This window comes from Heterodontus francisci, chromosome 9, assembly GCF_036365525.1.
Source record: "Heterodontus francisci isolate sHetFra1 chromosome 9, sHetFra1.hap1, whole genome shotgun sequence".
Taxonomy (NCBI): Eukaryota; Metazoa; Chordata; class Chondrichthyes; order Heterodontiformes; family Heterodontidae; genus Heterodontus; species Heterodontus francisci.
This window is the reverse complement of record NC_090379.1, coordinates 81242862-81262125: the sequence shown is the minus strand read 5'-3', so window position 1 is coordinate 81262125 and position 19264 is coordinate 81242862. Positions and strand designations below refer to the sequence as shown.

Sequence of the window (19264 nt, the reverse complement as noted above, 5' to 3'; positions counted from 1 at the left end):
AATTAAAAATGCTGGAACGAAGATGGTAACTTCTCCAGTAGTCACGGAAAGACCTAGTGAAGTTAAAGAGACAGAACAGTTGCAGGAAAAGGTTCCAGGAGTTTTCCCTTCATGTGTAGTGACCCGAGCAATGGCTAAACGAGTTCCATTGTCAGAGGTAAAATTGGCACCACAGACATAGCCGAATATCTGAAACTTTCTTTGGGGATTTGGATAATCTGAAGGAAATGTTCCGTAAGTCGTCTCTGATCAAGGTTCAGCAAGCCGATCCAGAGTTAAATAAAGTGGCACAATCAGCTCTAGCTGAAGCAAAGGGAGTTATGGAAGGTGACTCTATTAAAAATGGGATTCTGATGAGAAAGTGGAGACCTCCTCACAGACCTGTGGATGAAGAATGGACGGTAGTTCACCAGATAGTGGTACCGTCTAAGTATCGTTGGGAAATATTAAGGACAGCCCATGAAATTCCTATGGCGGGACATGTGAGGATCCGGAAGACCCAATAAGAATCCCATTTTTAATATAGTAGCCTTCCGGAAATCCCTGTGCTTCAGCTTCAGTTAGAGCCAATGATGCTACTTTATTTAACTCTGGATCGGCATGCTGGCAGGTCTTTCCAAGGACAGGGTGCAGTTTTGTAAAATGTGCCAGATTGTGGGAAATCTGCAAGCTGCCATAAAACTGGCACCTCTATTTCCCACACCAATTTTTGTGGAATCATTTAGTAGGATGTTGGGAGACAGTATAGGACCTTTACCGAAAACAAAAGCGGGACACCAATATATACTCACTATTATGAATATGGCATCTCAGTTCCCAGAGGCCATTCCCTTGAGAACAATTTCTGCTAAGGTAGTGGTAGAGAAGTTAACCCAGTTCTTCACTAGATTTGTATTGCCAATTGAGATTCAGTCAGATCAAGGTTCCAATTTTATGTCTAAAATTTTCCGGAAATTATGGGTAATTTGGGTACAAAACAGTTAAAGTCTTCAGCATACCACCCACAGACACAAGGGGCTTTAGAACGTTACCATCAGACCCTCAAAAGGATGATCAGGTATTACTCCCCTTGACATTCAGTGGCATTGCCATCGCTGAATCCCCCACTATCAACATCCTAGGGGCTACCATTGACCAGAAACTGAACTGGAGTAGCCCTAAAACTACCGTGGCTACAAGAGCAGGTCAGAGGCTAGGAATCCTGCGGCGAGTAACTCACCTCCTGACTCCCCAAAGCCTGTCCGCCATCTACAAGGCACAAGTCAGGAGTGTGATGGAATACTCTCCACTTGCCTGGATGGGTGCAGCTCCAACAACACTCAAGAAGCTCGACACCATCCAGGACAAAGCAGCCCACTTGATTGGCACCCCATCTACAAACATTCACTCCCTCCACCACCGATGCACAGTGGTGGCAGTGTGTACCATCTACAAGATGCACTGCAGCAATGCGCCTAGGCTCCTTAGACAGCACCTTCCAAACCCGCGACCTCTACCAACTAGAAGGACAAGGGCAGCAAATGCATGTGAACACCACCACCTGCAAGTTCCCCTCCAAGTCACACACCATCCTGACTTGGAACTATATCACTGTTCCTTCACTGTCACTGGGTCAAAATCCTGGAACTCCCTTCCTAACAACACTGTGGGTGTGCCTACCCCACATGGACTGCAGTGGTTCAAGAAGGCAGCTCACCACCACCTTCTCAAGGGCAATTAGGGATAGCCAATAAATGCTGGCCTGGCCAGCGTCGCCCACATCCCATGGATGAATAAAAAAAATACAGTCATGAATATCCCCATGATTGGCATAAAGGGCTAGAATTTATTTTGTCCCACTAGGGATTCACCTAATGAGTTTACCGGTTTTAGTCCTTTTGAATTAGTTTATGGACATGAGCTAAGAAGTCCTCTAAAACCAGTTAAAGAAATGTTTTTAGAACTGAGGGATGAATCTTTTGTGTTAGATTATGTATCCGTGCTCTGGGAGTGGCTCACGAACACCTTAAAGCTTTCCAAACTACCATGAAGCATGCCAAGGCGCGAATATTTCAACCAGGGGATGAGGTGTTAGTATTACTGCCTTTACAGGGTGAACCACTGAAAGCACAGTTCAGTGGTTTATATAAAGTGGTAAAAAGAATTGGTAAGGTAACTTATTTGATAGACACCCCAGATTGCTGGAAAAAGAATCGGCTGTGTCAAAGCAATATGTTGAGACAATATGATTGGCGGCGCAGTGGCTAGCACTGCAGCCTCACATCTCCAGTGACCCGGATTCGGTTCTGGGTATTACCTGTGCGGAGTTTGCAAGTTCTCCCTGTGACCGCGTGGGTTTCCTCTGGGTGCTCTGGTTTCCTCCCACGTGCCAAAGACTTGCAGGTTGATAGGTAAATTGGCCATTGTAAAAAAAATTGCCCCTAGTGTAGGTAGGTGGTAGGAGAATTGAGGGAAGGTGGGGATGTGAGAGGGAAAATGGGATTAATATAGGATTAGTATAAATGGGTGGTTGATGGTCTCGGTGGGCCGAAGGGCCTGTTTCGGTGCTGTATCTCTCTATGATTCTATTGCTGGGAGGAGGATAAGCAAGCACAGGAATGTCAGGTATTCGGGACAATTCTCAAATTGAACCACCTCCTATCTGGTTAGCTAATACTGAATTGTTAGGGAGATTGGACACTATGCTTTCATATTTAGATTCAGAACAGCGAGAAGCTACTCACAGCATTGAAAGGGGTCTGTAGGGTTCATCAGTATGCTTTGTTTTTGCAAGTGATAAGGTCTTGCTGATTGATTTTTATTCAAATTGAAGTGCATTAATACTTTTCAACTTTTATCTGCTAATCTTTAGTTTAACACTTTCATACCAATATCTAACTACGAACCAGTTAGGCTGTGTGCTTTCTTCTCATGCAGGGAGAGAAAACAGAGAGCTGTGAGTGCTTGTAATGGCTTGTGTGGAGAGGAGGAAAGGACAATATTTGTGGACGGTCAGTATGAGGAATGGGTGCGAGAAGGCGATAGGATGACGATGAGTGTGTGTTGGCTGTTCAGATGGGGATGTGAGGTGCCTGGGAGAGAGAGGAATGAGTGAAGCTGCAAGATGTGTTCTGAGGAGTGCTGTGCAGGTGAATGCTGGGAAAATCAGATTGTGGGGCATGGCACCTGAAAGTGTTATGCCACCCACCTATCATGCCATCCTAGACCCTCTTGGTGCACAGTCTCCAGTTTGGAGGGACCACACCTCTGTTGCTGACTTCCTTGGCCACTTACGTCCACACCTGCTTGGCTGGCGAGTCTGGCCTCTTCCTCCCGTCCTTGGGAGAGTTCACTTCACTGCAGCCCCCTCAGGTACTGCAGCACTCCAGGTAAGAGTGAGAGACCTGGGGAACTGGGGGGGGGGTGGGGGGGAGGGGGTGCAGTGGGTGGTGGTGGTGAGGGGGATGGCGGGCAGCCTTCCCAAGTCTCTCCACTGCTGCGGTTGCTGCAGCCTCAAAAATCCAAGTGCTGGTGAGCCATTGTCACCAGGGTCCCTTAAATCAGAAATCCTTTCTTTGAAACTTCCAACACATCATCCCACCCGCTGTCCCTAATTGACTGGGGAACCTGGAGGTGGGACGCAGTTAAAAGAGCCTCTACAAAGCTCGCTCCTTCACCATTCAGGTTCTTGACTCGCAAATGGTCCTGTTGTTTGGTCAGGGACTATGTTGGGAAAATTCCATCTTATAGGCTGAATGACCACCTTTTGTGCTTGAAAACTTCTATGGTTCTAAATCTAAAATGTCACTTTGCTTTTGTATTTATGATTTCTTGGTCCACGCTTATAATTTCAATTGTCTATGTAAGCGTGGCACACTATAATTACACAATCTGGTCACTAAGTAGCTTGCTTTTGGAAACACATTTGGAAACAAATGAACTTATTAGCGAGAGGCAGCATGGTTTTGTGAAGGGGAGGTCATGTCTCACCTACTTGATTGAGTTTTTTTGAGGAAGTGACGAAGATGATTGATGAAAGAAAGGCAGTGGATGTTGTCTATATGGACTTCAGTAAAGCCTTTGACAAGGTCCCTCATGGCAGACTGGTACAAAAGGTGAAGTCACACAGGATCAGAGGTGAGCTGGCAAAATGGATACAGAACTGGCTCGGTCAGAGGGTAGCAGTGGAAGGGTGCTTTTCTGAATGGAGGGCTGTGACTAGTGGTGTTCCGCAGGGATCAGTGCTGGGACCTTTGCTGTATGTAGTATATATAAATGATTTGGAGGAAAATATAGCTGGTCTGATTAGAAAGTTTGCAGACGACACAAAGGTTGGTGGAGTTGCGGATAATAATGAGGATTGTCAGAGGATACAGCAAGATATAGATCAGTTGGAGACTTGAGCGGAGAAATGGCAGATGGAGTTTAATCTGGACAAATGTGAGGTAATGCATTTTGGAAGATCTAATGCAGGTGGGAAGTATACAGTAAATGGCAGAACCCTTAGGAGTATTGACAGGCAAAGAGATCTGGGCGTACAGGTCACTGAAAGTGGCAACGCAGGTGGACAAGGTAGTCAAGAAGGCATACGGCATGCTTGCCTTCATCGGTCGGGGCATAGAGTATAAAAATAGGCAAGTTATGCTGCAGCTGTACAGAACTTTAGTTAGGCCACACTTAGAAAATTGCGTGCAATTCTGGTCGCCACACTACCAGAAGGACGTGGAGGCTTTGGAAAGGGTACAGAAGAGGTTTACCAGGATGTTGCCTGGTCTGGAGGGCATTAGCTATGAGGAGAGGTTGGATAAACTCGGACTGTTTTCACTGGAACGATGGAGGTGGAGGGGCGACATGATCGAGGTTTACAAAATTATGAGTGGCATGGACAGAGTGGATAGTCAGAAGCTTTTACCCAGGGTGGAAGAGTCAGTTACTAGGGGACATAGGTTTAAGGTACGAGGGGCAAAGTTTAGAGGGGATGTGCAAGGCAAGTTCTTTACACAGAGGGTGGTGAGTGCCTGGAACTTGCTGCTGGGGGAGGTGGTGGAAGCAGGTACGATAGCGACGTTTAAGAGGCATCTCGACAAATACATGAATAGGATGGGAATAGAGGGATACGGTCCCTGGAAGTGCAGAAGGTTTAGTTTAGGCAGGCATCAAGATCGGCGCAGGCTTGGAGGGTCGAATGGCCTGTTCCTGTGCTGTACTGTTCTTCTTTTGCTTTCTGAATATTTTGAAAGACATGATCTGTCATTTAATTTTCTGTTCACATTGGTCCTACTTTTAAGTTATATCTTTATTTAATTTTTTTTTACACTTTTTGTCTTTTTTTTCTTTTATAGTCTCCTGGTGCCTTTTAGCCTCCTGTAAAATGTTGAATTAAATCTGATTCCCACCTGCTCTGGAGTTGTCTTTTCCTTTCCTTGCTCTTTGTCTTCCTCTATGGTCTCCAGTCACTATCCCTGCCCAGTGGGTGGACCAAAAGTGGTTGTCTTTTGTTAATCTTTATATATTTTTAATATCTATATCTGTAGCATAAAGATTTCTCCTGCTCTGTTTGTGACCCTGATCTGTCTCTTCACTCCTCTGCTCTTTAAAGCTGCTGCTACTGGCTCCTGTCAACCTTGGCCAGTTGCCCTTTGTCCCCTGGTTGGTTTGCCATTGTGCAGTCCATGTGTTGCTTGTGTTTTTTGACCGTTTCCACTATTTTGGCCTGTTTGGGGCCATCTGCACTTCTTTTTTTCTTTGTTTGCAAGCATTTGTTCTTTTAGGTACTTATAGACCTATGTTTTATTTATAGCACTGCAGCAACTTGCATTTCTATAGCACCTTTGTCGAAAAACATCCCAAGGCGCTTCACAGACAAAAATCAACAGCAAGTCAAGGAAAGAGATCTTAGGGGGGTGACTAAAAGCTTAATCAACGAGGTGTGCTTAGGGAGGGTCTTCAAGGAGAGGAAAGTGGAGGGACAGAGAAATGTAGCAAGGAATTAAAGAGTTTAGGACCTAGACAGCTGAAGGCACAGGGATTTCAGGATGCCTCATCAATGAACTTTCTCTCTATCATATGGTCAGAAGTGGAGCTGATGATTGAAGTGTTCAGTTGAATTTGCAATTCCTCAGGTAATGAAGCAGTCCCAGCCCACAGGCAGCAAGATTTGGACAACATCCTGGCTTTGTTGATAAGTAGCAAGTACCATGCAAACAGCTGTACAGTTATATAAGAATCTTATAATGAATAATTTTATCCCACTTTTCAATTGATTATGATTTCTATTTTGCTGTAAAATTAGAAATTTCTCATTATGCCATATGATCTTATCCTTATCAAACAACATATTGCCCAACTGCATTCAGCCTTGGAGACTGCTGGTAGTGGACTGCTGGACACCTTGAAGGAATGCAGTCCACACCATTGCACCAATGGGTGAAGGACTACACAGTGGGGAACAGCAAAGCGTAGAAATGCAGTTGTTATAGGAGATTCCAAAGTTAGGGAGACAGACAGGTGTTTCTGTAACCGTCATCGTGAGTCCCACATGGGTGTCACCTCTCTGGCACCAGGATAAAGGACATCAGGGAGAGGGTGCAGAATGTTGTGAGAGTGAGCCAGAAGTTGTGATACACATCGGTACCAATGACTTAGAGAGGGCAGGTATTGAGGTCCCACGGTCAGACTTTCAGGAGCTGGGGAGGAAGTTTAAAAAGTAGGACCTCGAAGGTTGTAATCTCTGAATTACTCCCAGTGCGGCAGGCTAGCGACAGAAGAAGTAGGCAGATAGGGAGAATAAGTATGCGGCTTGAGGCATGGTGCAGGAGGGAGGGCTTCAGTTTCTAGGGGCATTGGGACCAGTTCTGGGGCAGGAGGTACTTATTCAAAAGGGACAGGTTGCACCTCAACAGGACTGGGACCAATGTTCTTGGGAGGTTCACTCGTGTAGTTGAGGCGGGTTTAAACGAAACTGGAAGTGGGTTGGGCATATAAAGGTAGAAAAGAGTCATTTACAGTACAGAAGGAGGCCATTCAGCCCATCAAGTCCATGCCGGCGCTCCACGGAACTATGAAGCCAGTCCCACTCCCCAGCTCGATCCCCATAGCCCTGCAAGCCTATTTATCTCAGGTCAACCAACTTTCTCTTGAAGCCATTGATTGTCTCCGCTTCCACCACCCTTGTGGGCAGAGAATTCCAGATCATTGCCACCCGCGGCATAAAAAAAGTGCTTCCTCATAATCTCCCCTGCATCTTTTGGCCTAAACTTTCAATCTGTGTCCCTTAGTCCTTGTACTATTTGTTCATGGGAACTGTTTTTCCTAGTCTAACTTATCTAAGCATGTCATAATCTTGTACACTTGTATTAAATCTCCCCTCAATCTCCTTTGTTCTAAGGAGAACAAATCCAGTTTTTCTCACCTAATCTTGTATCTAAAATCATTCATTCCTGGAACCGTTCTGGTCAATCTCCTCTGCATCCTCTATGGTGCATAAAGGAGTTGAAAGTGTTGGATAGTACAAGAGAAGGAAGAAGCGCCATATTAGATAGCAGCAGACTAAGAAGGACTACAAGGAATACAAAGACAGGTTTAGATTGCATGTATGTAAGCACACAAAGTGTGGTGAATATGGTTGGTGAGTAACAAGCACAAATAGCCATGTGGGAATATGATGTAGCGCCTATAATGGAAACATTACTTAAAAATGGTGAGGACTGGGTGCTTAATATTCATGATACGAAGTGTTCAGAAAGGATAGGAAAGGAATAAAGGGAAGTGGGGAGGCAGCACTGATTAGGGAAGACATTGTGTTGAAAGGAGAGAATGCCTTTTAGGGAGCAAGGACAGAATCCATTTGGTTAGAGTTGAAAAGCAAAAAGGGTATGATCATACTACTTGGGGTATTTCAGAGGCTGCCAAATAGTGAAAGAGAGATAGAGGAGCAAATCTACAGGGAAATGAGAAAGATGAGCAAGAACTGTAGAGTGGTGATATTGGGGTCTTTAATTACCCAAATATCAATCCGGATAATGTTAGAGTAAAAGTAAAGGAGGGGGAGGAATTTCTGAAATGGGTTCAGGAGAACTTCCTTGACCAGTAGGTTTGACGGGGAAGGAGGCGTTGCTGGATCTAATGCTGGGGAATGAGGTGGGCCAAGTGTCTGGGAGAACACTTGGGTAAGTGTGATCATTGTATAATAAGATTAGATTAGTAATGGAGAAGAGCAAAGAGCAATCTAAAGTAGAATGTCTAAATTAGAAGAGGGCAAACTTCAATGTGATGAGAGGGGATCGAGGCAGGGTAAAATGGAACCAAAATTTGACAGGAAACACTGAAATGGAACAATAGGTGATCTTTAAGGAAGAGATGTTTCAGGTACAGGCTAGATACATTCCAACAAGAAGCAAAGGCAGGGGAACAAACACCAGGGCTCCTTGGATCCCAAGGCAGATAGAGAATATCATAAAACTAAAAAAGAGGATGTATGGTGCTTATCAGGTGAATTCTTCAAACAAGAATCAGGTCAAATACAAGAAATTGAGAGGGGAAGTAAATAGAAAAATAAGACTGGCAAAGAGATAATATGAGAATAAATGGCAGTTAACATTAAAGGTAACCTAAAAATCTTCTACGAGCATACAAATGGTAAGCAGGGTAGTAAGAGGCACTGTTGGGCCTATTCGGGGCAAAGGTGCAGGGCAAGGCTAGAATACTTGATGAGAACTTTGTATCGGTGTTTGCTAAGAGGATGCTGACAAAATATTGGTAGAAACAGAGATGGTAGAGGTAATGAAAAGGATGAAAATTGATTGGCAGAATAAGACTGGCTATGCTTAGAGTGGATAAGTCGCCTGGTCCAGATGGCTTATGTTCCAGCTTGCTAGGGGAGGTGGGGGTGAGATAGCAAAAGAGCTTCCCATAACCTTCCAGTCTTCCCTAGATAGTGGGGGAGGTGCCAGAGGATTGGAAATTGGCAAATGTGATACCCTTATTCAAGATTGGGTGTAAGGACATTCCTGATAACTACAGGCCCATCAGTTTAACATCAGTAGTGGGTAAGGTTATAGAAACAATAATCAGGGAAAAAATTAACAGGAACTTGGAGAAGTTTGAGTTAATTAAGGAGAACCAGCACAGGCAGATCGTGTTTGACTAATTTAATTTTTTGGTGAAGTAACAGAGAAGGTTGATAAAGGGAATGCACTGGATGTTGTCTGTATGAATTTTAAGGAAGTGTTGGACAAGGTACCACATAAAAGGCTGTTTAAGAAAATTGAAGATTATAGAACAGGAGTGTCACTGTCAACTTGGATAAAAAATTTGCTTAAGTACAGAAAACAGCAAGCTACAGAATACGTTTGTTTTTCAGACTGGAGGATACTCGACAGTAGTGTTCCCCAAGGGTCAGTGCTGGGACCACTGCTTTTTTTGATATCTATAAATGACTTGGATGTTGGAATATGTAAAATTTCAAAATTTGCTGATGACACTGAACTTGGAGATGTGGCAATCAGTGAGGGTGATACCAATTGACTACAACAGGACATAGTGTTATGAAAGTGCCTCTGTTTTGTTCAATATATTTTTTGAGGATTCATTTTTTAAAGATAGAAGAAATGCTAAACTTTGGGGTTTTAAAAGGGGTTATGTAAAGGCCACTTGACTTTTAAAAAACAGTCCCTGGAAATGTTTTTTAAAAGGGTCACTCAGAAGTCTTGTGAGGAAAACAAGCCTTTCCAGGAAGCCACCTGACTTCCAGCAACAACAACAACAAGCCTTTCTGGGAAACCACCTGACTTTCAGCTCAATAAACAACAGAGAACTTTGGACACTTGGAGAAGTTGTTTACAAAAAAGTGACAGGTCAAGATTGATGGAGGTCAAAAGGTTGACCTCCTGTTGTCGGTTTTGCTTTTGAATTGTTTTGAGTTGGGGTTGAACTGTATGAAAAGTGAGAGAACGTCCAAGGAGAGAGGAGAACTTCCAAGGAAGGAAAGAGGACTACAACCCATTTCCACTTTCCAGCACCTCTCTGAAAGACCCTGAGAAGTCCACTGTGTCAACTCATCTTGTCTCCTGTCTTTGAAGAAAAGCCTGCTAAATTAATTCTCAATGTCACCTGAAAAGAACTGTTCTAAAAGATCCCAGTGACCCATCTACGTGTACTCGGAGGCCAAACTGTATGCTAGTTTTTGGCACACAACATATCTCATCTGTTATATCTTAAAGAATGAGCAAGTATTCAGCCCAAGTGTTTTTTTGTCGTAATAGAGATCTAAAAACGAAAATACCTTTAGTTTTCTGGTTAACCATTTGTGTGTGTGTGTGTGAGAGAGAGAGAGATTGTGAGGAGGCTGAGGTAAAAAGGGAACTTTAATATTTCAATCTGTGTGTTTATGCTTTACTTCATTACTGGTTAAGACTTGTTTTATAATAAACTGATAATTTTGTTGTTTATCAAAGAAATCTGTTTGGTGTGCTTTATTCTGGGATAAAAATAGAGTCTATGATTGACCGTATCGGTAAGTGGGAAAAAATGTAAATATATTTTGTGTCCCGTGGAGAAGTGGAACTAGAATAAACAATGCACTCCTCACACCTCGGTCATAACAATCGGTTAGCAGAATGGACAGACATGTGGCAGATGGAATTTAATACAGAGAAATGTGAGGTGATACATTTTAGCAGAAGGGATAGGAAAAAGTCATATAGACTTAGTGGAATAGTTCTGGAAAGTGGGCAGAGACAGGGGGAACTGGGGTTGATGTGCATAGATCTTCAAAGTTGTCAAGACATATTGAGAGAGTAGTTAGCAAAGCAAATGGGATCTTAAGCTTCATTAGTAGAGGTATTGAGCAAGGAGGTTATGCTGAATCTTTTATAAAGCACTGGTTAGGTCACACCTAGAGTATTGTGTCCAGTTCTGGTCACTACATTTTAGGATGGATATTAAGGTCCTTGAGAGGATGCAGAGGAGATTTACCAGAATGGTTCCAGGGATAAGGGAATTTAGCTACAAGGTTAGACTGAAGAAACTGGGCTTGTTTCCTTGGAGCAAAGGAGATTGGGCGGAAATTTGATAGAGGTGTACAAGATTTTGACAGGTTTAGATAAGGTGGACAAAGAAAAGCTGTTCCCATTAGGTGATGGTACAAGGATTAGGGGACACAAATTTAAGGTTTTGGGCAACAGATACATGGGGGATGTGAGGAAGAACCTTTTTACGCAGTGAATGGTAATGACCTGGAACTCGCTGCCTACGAGGGTGGTGGAAGTGGAGATGATCAATGATTTCAAAAGGAAATTGGATGGGCGATTGAGGGAAATAAACTTGCAGGGCTGCAGAGATAGCGTGGGAATGGGCCTGATTGGATTGCTCTACTCAGAGCTGGCATGGGCTCGGGTCAAATTGCCGCCTTCTGTCCTGTAATGACTGAGTGAGATAGAAATCTATTTGTCTTATAATAATTATACAATTATTCCATGCTACATGCGTACTAAGATTGTTGAAGAACAAAAGAGGTTCATTTGCTGATTGAGGTGAAATCACTGTTTTCAATTTTAAAAATTTGGTTGTCACCTACCTGAGATTTATTTCTATTTTCCTGTTCAAGAAGTTGGAAATAAGTGTCAGTTGTGTCGCCTCTGAGTCAATAGATTGTGGGTTCAAGTCCCACTCCAGACATGTGAATACACAATCCAGGCTGATACTGAGGGTGCGTTGCACTGTCAGAGGTTCTGTCTTTCGGATGAGACATTAAACTGAAGCTCTGTCTTCCCTCATAAGTGGATGTGAAATATCTCGCACTATTTTGAATGGAGCAGGGGAGTATTTATCCGTAACCAATGTTATTGAAACAGATGAACGGGTCATTATCACATTGCTGTTTGTGGGAGATTGCTGTGTGTAAATTGGCTGCTGTGATTCTTAGAACATTTCAAAAGTACTTCATCGATTGTAAAGTTCTTGGGATGGCCTGATGTTGTGAAAGGCTCTATATAAATACAAGCTTTTCTTTGCTATCTTGGGTCTTTTTGGTGGGGTGGTGAGGGGAGGGGAGACCCACTCAGCTCATTTATTTTGTAAGTCCATTCTTGCTTGACTGTGGTTATGGTGAATGATGCCAATATCATTCTCAAACCTAGATGCTGATCCTTGTGCAACAATAGTATCTAAAAAGTTCAGAAGTCTCTTGGCGAGTCTAGTTCCGTGATATGAGGAGATGCAGTACTATGTGGGAACTGAATTGTTGGGTAGCTGTATTGATAATTGTTATGGAGGTGGAAGTTTGAATTGAAATACTGTCTGGGCTTACTATAAGCGAACATATGAGTTACAAATAATAGCTAATGTTTTAATATTTGACTGACCTGGTCATTGTAAAGTTTTTATTTGCTTTTTTGAAAACTTGTTGAAAGAGATTCTGCAAACTTAAGAGGTTTCAGACATAACTGAGATAGTATTTGTTGAGGAAAATAGGTTAAAGCTGGAAACAGTACATGAAAAGTCATGTCTCTGAGTGAGGCTTTTGGGAAACTCCAGTTTATCTGTTTGCTCACACATGATCTCGACAGGAAGACTCGTAGGCAGCACTATTGATAAAGAGAAACCAGTAAGTTGTAGGTCAGAGGAGATGAGATTCCAACAGGAAACATAGTCTTTCAAATCTAGGACAGTGAAAAAAGGAGAACTATCTAACAGTAATAAATATGTATGATGGAGGGAAAGCACTGAAGAGTGAGGGAAGAACCAATTTAAAAGGAACCAAGTAGAAATATAGCCTATTGATTGTTTGTAATGGAGGCCGATTTCTGATGTGTCTTCTAGTGCCTATAATGAATGCTATCTAAGGGGTAAAGAATGTGGAATCTGGAGTGGGATAGAAAACAGAAGCAAAGTAAATAAAATGTTAAAACCATTGAAAAAAATACCAAATTGCACCTTTTTTTTCAATTGCAGCAGAATGTTTCTTTAATGTTTCACTAAATAGACAGCTCATTTAGCATGACAGATGCAAACAGTCCCTCCTGTCTTTGTTCACATGGAGACAGTCCCTTATAACAGAAGACAAACATGTTATGGTAAATGCAAACAGAACTGTTGTACAATATGTAGAATGTAAGGTTAAGACTGCAGGATTTATGTTTTTGAAACCAAAGTCAGAGTTCAGCGGTTTCAGAATGTCCTTAACATTTGAATGAGCAGTTTATTCAACTGGAAACACAGCTGATCAATATTTGCCAGAAAATATTGCATGATACACAGTTGGAGTTGTCAATATATTTTTTCTGGTGATTTTACTGCTGTGTTCTGCAATTATGCCCCATTTATTTTACAGTGATTCCTCAGAAGTAGTTGTACATTCTGCTGATGCGTTTGCACCTGTGGGCTACCTCAGATTACTGAACTTACATCTGGAGGATAAACCCAATGTGAGTTACTATTATGTTGTTTTCAGTGATTAAAGTTTAAGTATCTAAACTGACAGATGATGTACTTATTATAAAAGTGTGTGATGTATTTTGAATAATTAATTTTAGAAGTTTTTTTGGGATCAGAGTTGAGATGATGCTGAAGTAATTTTGTTCTAATGCAAAAACTCTGCGCTCATGTTCAGAAATGATTGCTTATCATGATGCCAGAACAAACATTTCATTGGCTAATTGAATGAAAACACACAAGTGTTACACAGAGTTATGGTTATTAAATTATCCACGAATGTTGCTTATTCGGAACAAATAATCACTTTGCATTGCACTATAAAATGTTATTTTTCGGTTGCCCACAGCTAGCTGAGCTTAATTTGCAAATTGGTCTCCTCCTGAGGTTCCCACTGTCACAGAAACCAGTCTTCAGCCAGTTTGATTTATTCTATGTGATATCAAGTAATGGCTGAGCGCACTGGATACAGTAAAGCTATAGGCCCCTGTTATGACCAGGTGAGAAAGAGGTCTAGGGATCCCTTTCCGCCTTCACATGGTCTTCCTGTAACAGGGTTAAATTTTAAACACACCGTGTTTTTAGCTTCCCCTTGGTGAATCCTTGTTCACCGCTTTCCAATTATAAGGCAAAGAAACCAGCACAAACCGGTTTTCTTAGGTTGAAAGAAAAAAAGTTGAAATTTATGAAACTTGAACTCTTTTATCACCTTTGGATACACGATGCGAGCTAGCAAGCTAGCATGCACACATGATACACACATGCAGATAGAGACAGAAAAGAGCAGAAGAAAATAATGTGGAAAAGTTTGAGGTAATATCTGAAGAGGAGTTGTTACGGTTCTTTGAGCTCGCTGTAGAGTCCTTGATTGTAGATAGATCTTGCTTTTCGTTGGAGCCCAGTATTCTTTTTTTTTTATTCATTCATGGGCTGTGGGCGTCACTGGCCAGGCCAGCATTTATTGCCCATCCCTAATTGCCCTTGAGAAGGTGGTGGTGAGCTGCCTTCTTGGACCGCTGCAGTCCATTTGGGGTAGGTATACCCACGGTGCTGTGAGGAAGGGGGTTCCAGGATTTTGACCCAGCGACAGTGAAGGAACAGCGATATAGTTCCAAGTCAGGATGGTGTGTGACTTGGAGGGGAACTTGCAGGTGGTGGTGTTCCCATGTATTTGCTGCCCTTGTCCTCCTAGTTGGTAGAGGTCGCGGGTTTGGAAGGTGCTATCTAAGGAGTCTTGGTGCATTGCTGCAGTGCATCTTGTAGATGGTACACACTGTTGCCACTGTGCGTCAGTGGTGGAGGGAGTGAATGTTTGTAGATGGGGTGCCAATCAAGTGGGCTGCTTTGTCCTGGATGGTGTCGAGCTTCTTGAGTGTTGTTGGAGCTGCACCCATCCAGGCAAGTGGAGAGTATTCCATCACACTCCTGACTTGTGCCTTGTAGATGGTGGACAGGCTTTGGGGAGTCAGGAGGTGAGTTACTCACCTCAGGATTCCTAGCCTCTGACCTGCTCTTGTAGCCAAGATATTTATATGGCTACTCCAGTTCAGTTTCTGGTCAATGGTGGCCCCTAGGATGTTGATAGTGGGGGATTCAGCGATCGTAATGCCGTTGAATGTCAAGGGGAGATGGTTAGATTCTCTCTTGTTGGAGATGGTCATTGCCTGGCACTTGTGTGGCGCGAATGTTACTTGCCACTTATCAGCCCAAGCCTGGATATTGTCCAGGTCTTGCTGCATTTCTACACGGACTACTTCAGTATCTGAGGAGTCACGAATGGCGCTGAACATTGTGCAATCATCAGCGAACATCCCCACTTCTGACCTTATGATTGAAGGAAGGTCATTGATGAAGCAGCTGAAGATGGTTGGGCCGAGGACACTACCCTGAGGAACTCCTGCAGTGATATCCTGGAGCTCAGATGTTGACCTCCAACAGCCACAACCATCTTCTTTTGCACTGGGTATGACTCCAGCCAGCAAAGGGTTTTCCCCTGATTCCCATTGACCTCAGTTTTGCTAGGGCTCCTTGATGCCATACTCAGTCAAATGCTGCCTTGATGTCAAGGGCAGTCACTCTCACCTCACCTCTTGAATTCAGCTCTTTTGTCCATGTTTGAACCAAGGCTGTAATGAGGTCAGGAGCTGAGTGGCCCCGACGGAACCCAAACTGAGCGTCACTGAGCAGTTTATTGCTAAGCAAGTGCCGCTTGATGGCACTGTTGATGACAGCTTCCATCACTTTACTGATGATTGAGAGTAGACTGATTGGGCGGTAATTGGCCGGGTTGGACTTGTCCTGCCTTTTGTGTACAGGACATACCTGGGCAATTTTCCACATTGCGGGGTAGATGCCAGTGTTGCAGCTGTACTGGAACAGCTTGGTTAGGGGCCAAGTTCTGGAGCACAGGTCTTCAGTACTATTGTCGGAATATTGTCGGGGCCCATGGCTTTTGCAGTATCCAGTGCCTTCAGTCTTTCCTTGATATCACGCGGAGTGAATCGAATTGGATGAAGTCTGACATCTGTGATGCTGGGGACTTCAGGAGGAGGCCGAGATGGATCATCAACTCGGCACTTCTGGCTGAAGATTGTTGCAAATGCTTCAGCCTTATCTTTCGCACTGATATGCTGGGCTCCCCTATCATTGAGGATGGGATATTTGTGAAGCCACCTCCTCCAGTTAGTTGTTTAATTGCCCACCACCATTCACAGCTGGAAGTGGCAGGACTGCAGAGCTTAGATCAGATCCGTTGGTTATGGGATTGCTTTGCTCTGTCAATCGCATGCTGCTTACGCAGTTTGGCACGCAGATAGTCCTGTGTTGTAGCTTCACCAGATTGACACTCCATTTTGAGGTTTGCCTGGTGCTGCTCCTGGCATGCCCTCCTGCACTTTTCTAGGGTTGGTCTCCTGGCTTGATGGGAATGGTAGAGTGGGGGATATGCCGGACCATGAGGTTACAGATTGTGGTTGAGTACAATTCTGCTGCTGCTGATGGCCCACTGCGCCTCATGGATGCCCAGTTTTGCATTGCTAGATCTGTTCGAAATCTATCCCATTTAGCACGGTGATAGTGCCACACAACACGATGGAGGGTATCCTCAATGTGAAGGCGGGACTTCCTCTCCACAAGGACTGTGCGGTGGTCACTCCTACCAATACAGTCATGGACAGAAGCATCTGTAGCAGGCAGATTGGTGAGGACGAGTATGTTTTTCCCTCGTGTTGGTTCCCCCACCACCTGCCGCAGACCCAGTCTAGCAGCTATGTCCTTTAGGACTCGGCCAGCTCGGTCAGTAGTGGTGCTACCGAGCCACTCTTGGTGATGGACATTGAAGTCCCCCATCCAGAGTCCATTTTGTGCCCTTGCCACCCTCAGTGCTTCCTCCAAGTGGTGTTCAACATGGAGGAGTACTGAGTCATCAGCTGAGGGAGGGCGGTAGGTGGTAATCAGTAGGAAGTTACCTTGCCCATGTTTAATCTGATGCCATGAGACTTCATGGGGTCTGGTGTCAATGTTGAGGACTCCCAGGGCATCTCCCTCCCTACTGTATACTACTGTGCCACCACCTCTGCTGGGTCTGTCCTGCCGGTGGGACAGGATATTCCTGGGGATGGTAACGGCAATGTATGGGACATTGTCTGTAAGGTATGATTCCGTGAGTATGACTATGTCAGGCTGTTGCTTGACTAGTCTGTGGGACAGCTCTCCCAACTTTGGCACAAGCCCCCAGATGTTAGTAAGCAGGACTTTGCAGGGTCGACAGGGCTGGGTTTGCCGTTGTCGTTTCTGGTGCCTAGGTCGATGCCGGGTGGTCCGTCCGGTTTCATTCCTTTTTATTGACTTCGTAGCGGTTAGGTACAACTGAGTGGCTTGCTCGGCCATTTCAGAGGGCATGTAAGAGTTAACCACATTGCTGTGGGTCTGGAGTCACATGTAGGCCAGACCAGGTAAGGACAGCAGATTTCTTTCCCTGAAGGACTTTAGTGAACCAGGTGGGCTTTTACAACAATCGACAATAGTTTCATGGCCATCATTAGACTAGCTTTTTAATTCCAGATTTATTAATTAAATTCAAATTCCACCTTCTGCTGTGGTGGGATTCGAACCCATGTCCCCAGAGAAATACTCTGGGTTACTAGTCCAGTGATAATACCACTAAATGCCACCGCCTCCCCAGTGGCTTAAACCTTGTTCGCTGGAGGAGACTTTTCTCTCTTGGGTTTCATGTGTCTTCAGTGGATTCAGAGACTTGTGAGAAAGAGATGAGAGCAGGCAGCCAGGAGAGGCTATGGTGAGCCAGCCAGGATAGATCTTCTCAGTCCAGGAGCATTCAACTTTCTGAAGACTCACAATTCAAACTGTACAATTCAGAAAAAAAACAGACTGCCAAGCAGGTTAGTCATGTGACTAACTGGTTTGACCACATCTGTTTGTGGATTGTATTGGAGTAGGGGATAGCTCCTTTGTTCCAAGCACTGTCCGTTAATATGCAAAAATGTAATTGCAGCCAGGGGTCTGGCAACCCCTTGTCACAGGCCTTCTCTTCATCCCAGCAACAATTTGAAATATAATGTCCATGTGGTGAAATTAATGGTGAAATTCTTGGCAGGTGGGGGCCTGCATGACACCCCAAAAACAGCCCAGCTCCAGTGCTGGAGACTTGTGCTTCTGAACTAGCCTAACCTATAACCAAACTGTCCCAGTACAGCTACAACACTGGCATCTACCCAACAAGTGGAAAATTGCCCAGGCCAAAAGCAGGTCAGCTCCAATCCAGCCAATTACTACACCATCAGTCTACTTTCAGTCATCAGCAAAGTGATAAAAGATGTTGTCACCAGTGCTATCAAGAGGCACTTACTCACCAATAACCTGCTCACTGATGCTCAGTTTGAGTTCCGCCAGGACCAGTCAGCCCCAGATCTCATTACATCATTGGTCCAAACATGGAAAACAAGAGTTGAATTCCAGAGGTGAGGTGAGAGACGATGCTGTATCAAGGCACCATTTGACTGAGTGTGGCCTCAAGGAGCCTTAGTAAAATGAAAGTCTGGGCGAAAACTATATTCTGACTGGAGACATATCAAGCACAAAGATGTTTGTGGTTGTTGGAGGTCAATCATTTCATCTCCATGACCTTTGTGCAGGTGTTCCTCATGGTAGTGCCCTAGGCCCAATCATCTTCAGCTCCTTCATCAATGACCTTCCCTCCAACATAAGGTCAGAAGTGGGAATGTTCACTGATGATTGCACAGAGCTCAGATACTGAAGCAGTCCATGTCTGCATGCAGTAAAACCTGGAAAACATTCAGAATTGGCTGATAAATAGCAAGCGACACTCTTGCCATACAAGTGTCAGATTGTGATCATCTCCAGGAGAGAGTCTAACCACCTTCCCTTGACATTCAACGACACTACCATGGTCAAATCCCCCACCATCAACATCCTGGGGATCACCATTGACCAGCAATCTAACTGGACCAGCTACATAAATACTGTGACCACAAGAGCAGGTCAAAGGCTGGGTATTCTGTGACAAGTGACTCCCCAATGCCTTTCCATCATCTACAAGGCACAAGTCAGGAGTGTGATGGAATACTCCCCACTTACCTGGATGAGTGCAGCTCCAACAACACTCAAGAATCTTGATGCCATCCAGGCCAAAGGAGTCCGCTTGATTTTCACCCCATCCACCACTTTAAACATTCACTCCCTCCACCACAAACGCTCCATGGCTGCACTGTGTACCATCTACAAGATGCACTGCAGGAAATTGCCTGGGCTTCTTTGACAGCCCCTCCCAAACCTGTGACTTCAACCATCTAGAAGGACAATGCTAGCAGGCGCA

General features: G+C 44.2%; 1 protein-coding gene across 6 annotated transcripts in view; it reads left to right on the top strand.

The window, feature by feature from the left end:
* dph6 (diphthamine biosynthesis 6) overlaps positions 1-19264 on the top strand; it is a 391285-nt gene that overhangs the window by 189268 nt on the left and 182753 nt on the right. For all 6 annotated transcript variants that reach the window (XR_010975725.1, XM_068039383.1, XM_068039384.1 and 3 more), the window contains one exon: positions 13310-13403. Coding sequence is in view for 5 of the 6 variants with exons in the window: in XM_068039383.1 (XP_067895484.1) it covers positions 13310-13403 (94 nt within the window). In the remaining variant the exon portion in view is untranslated. The remainder of the gene's footprint in view (positions 1-13309; positions 13404-19264) is intronic.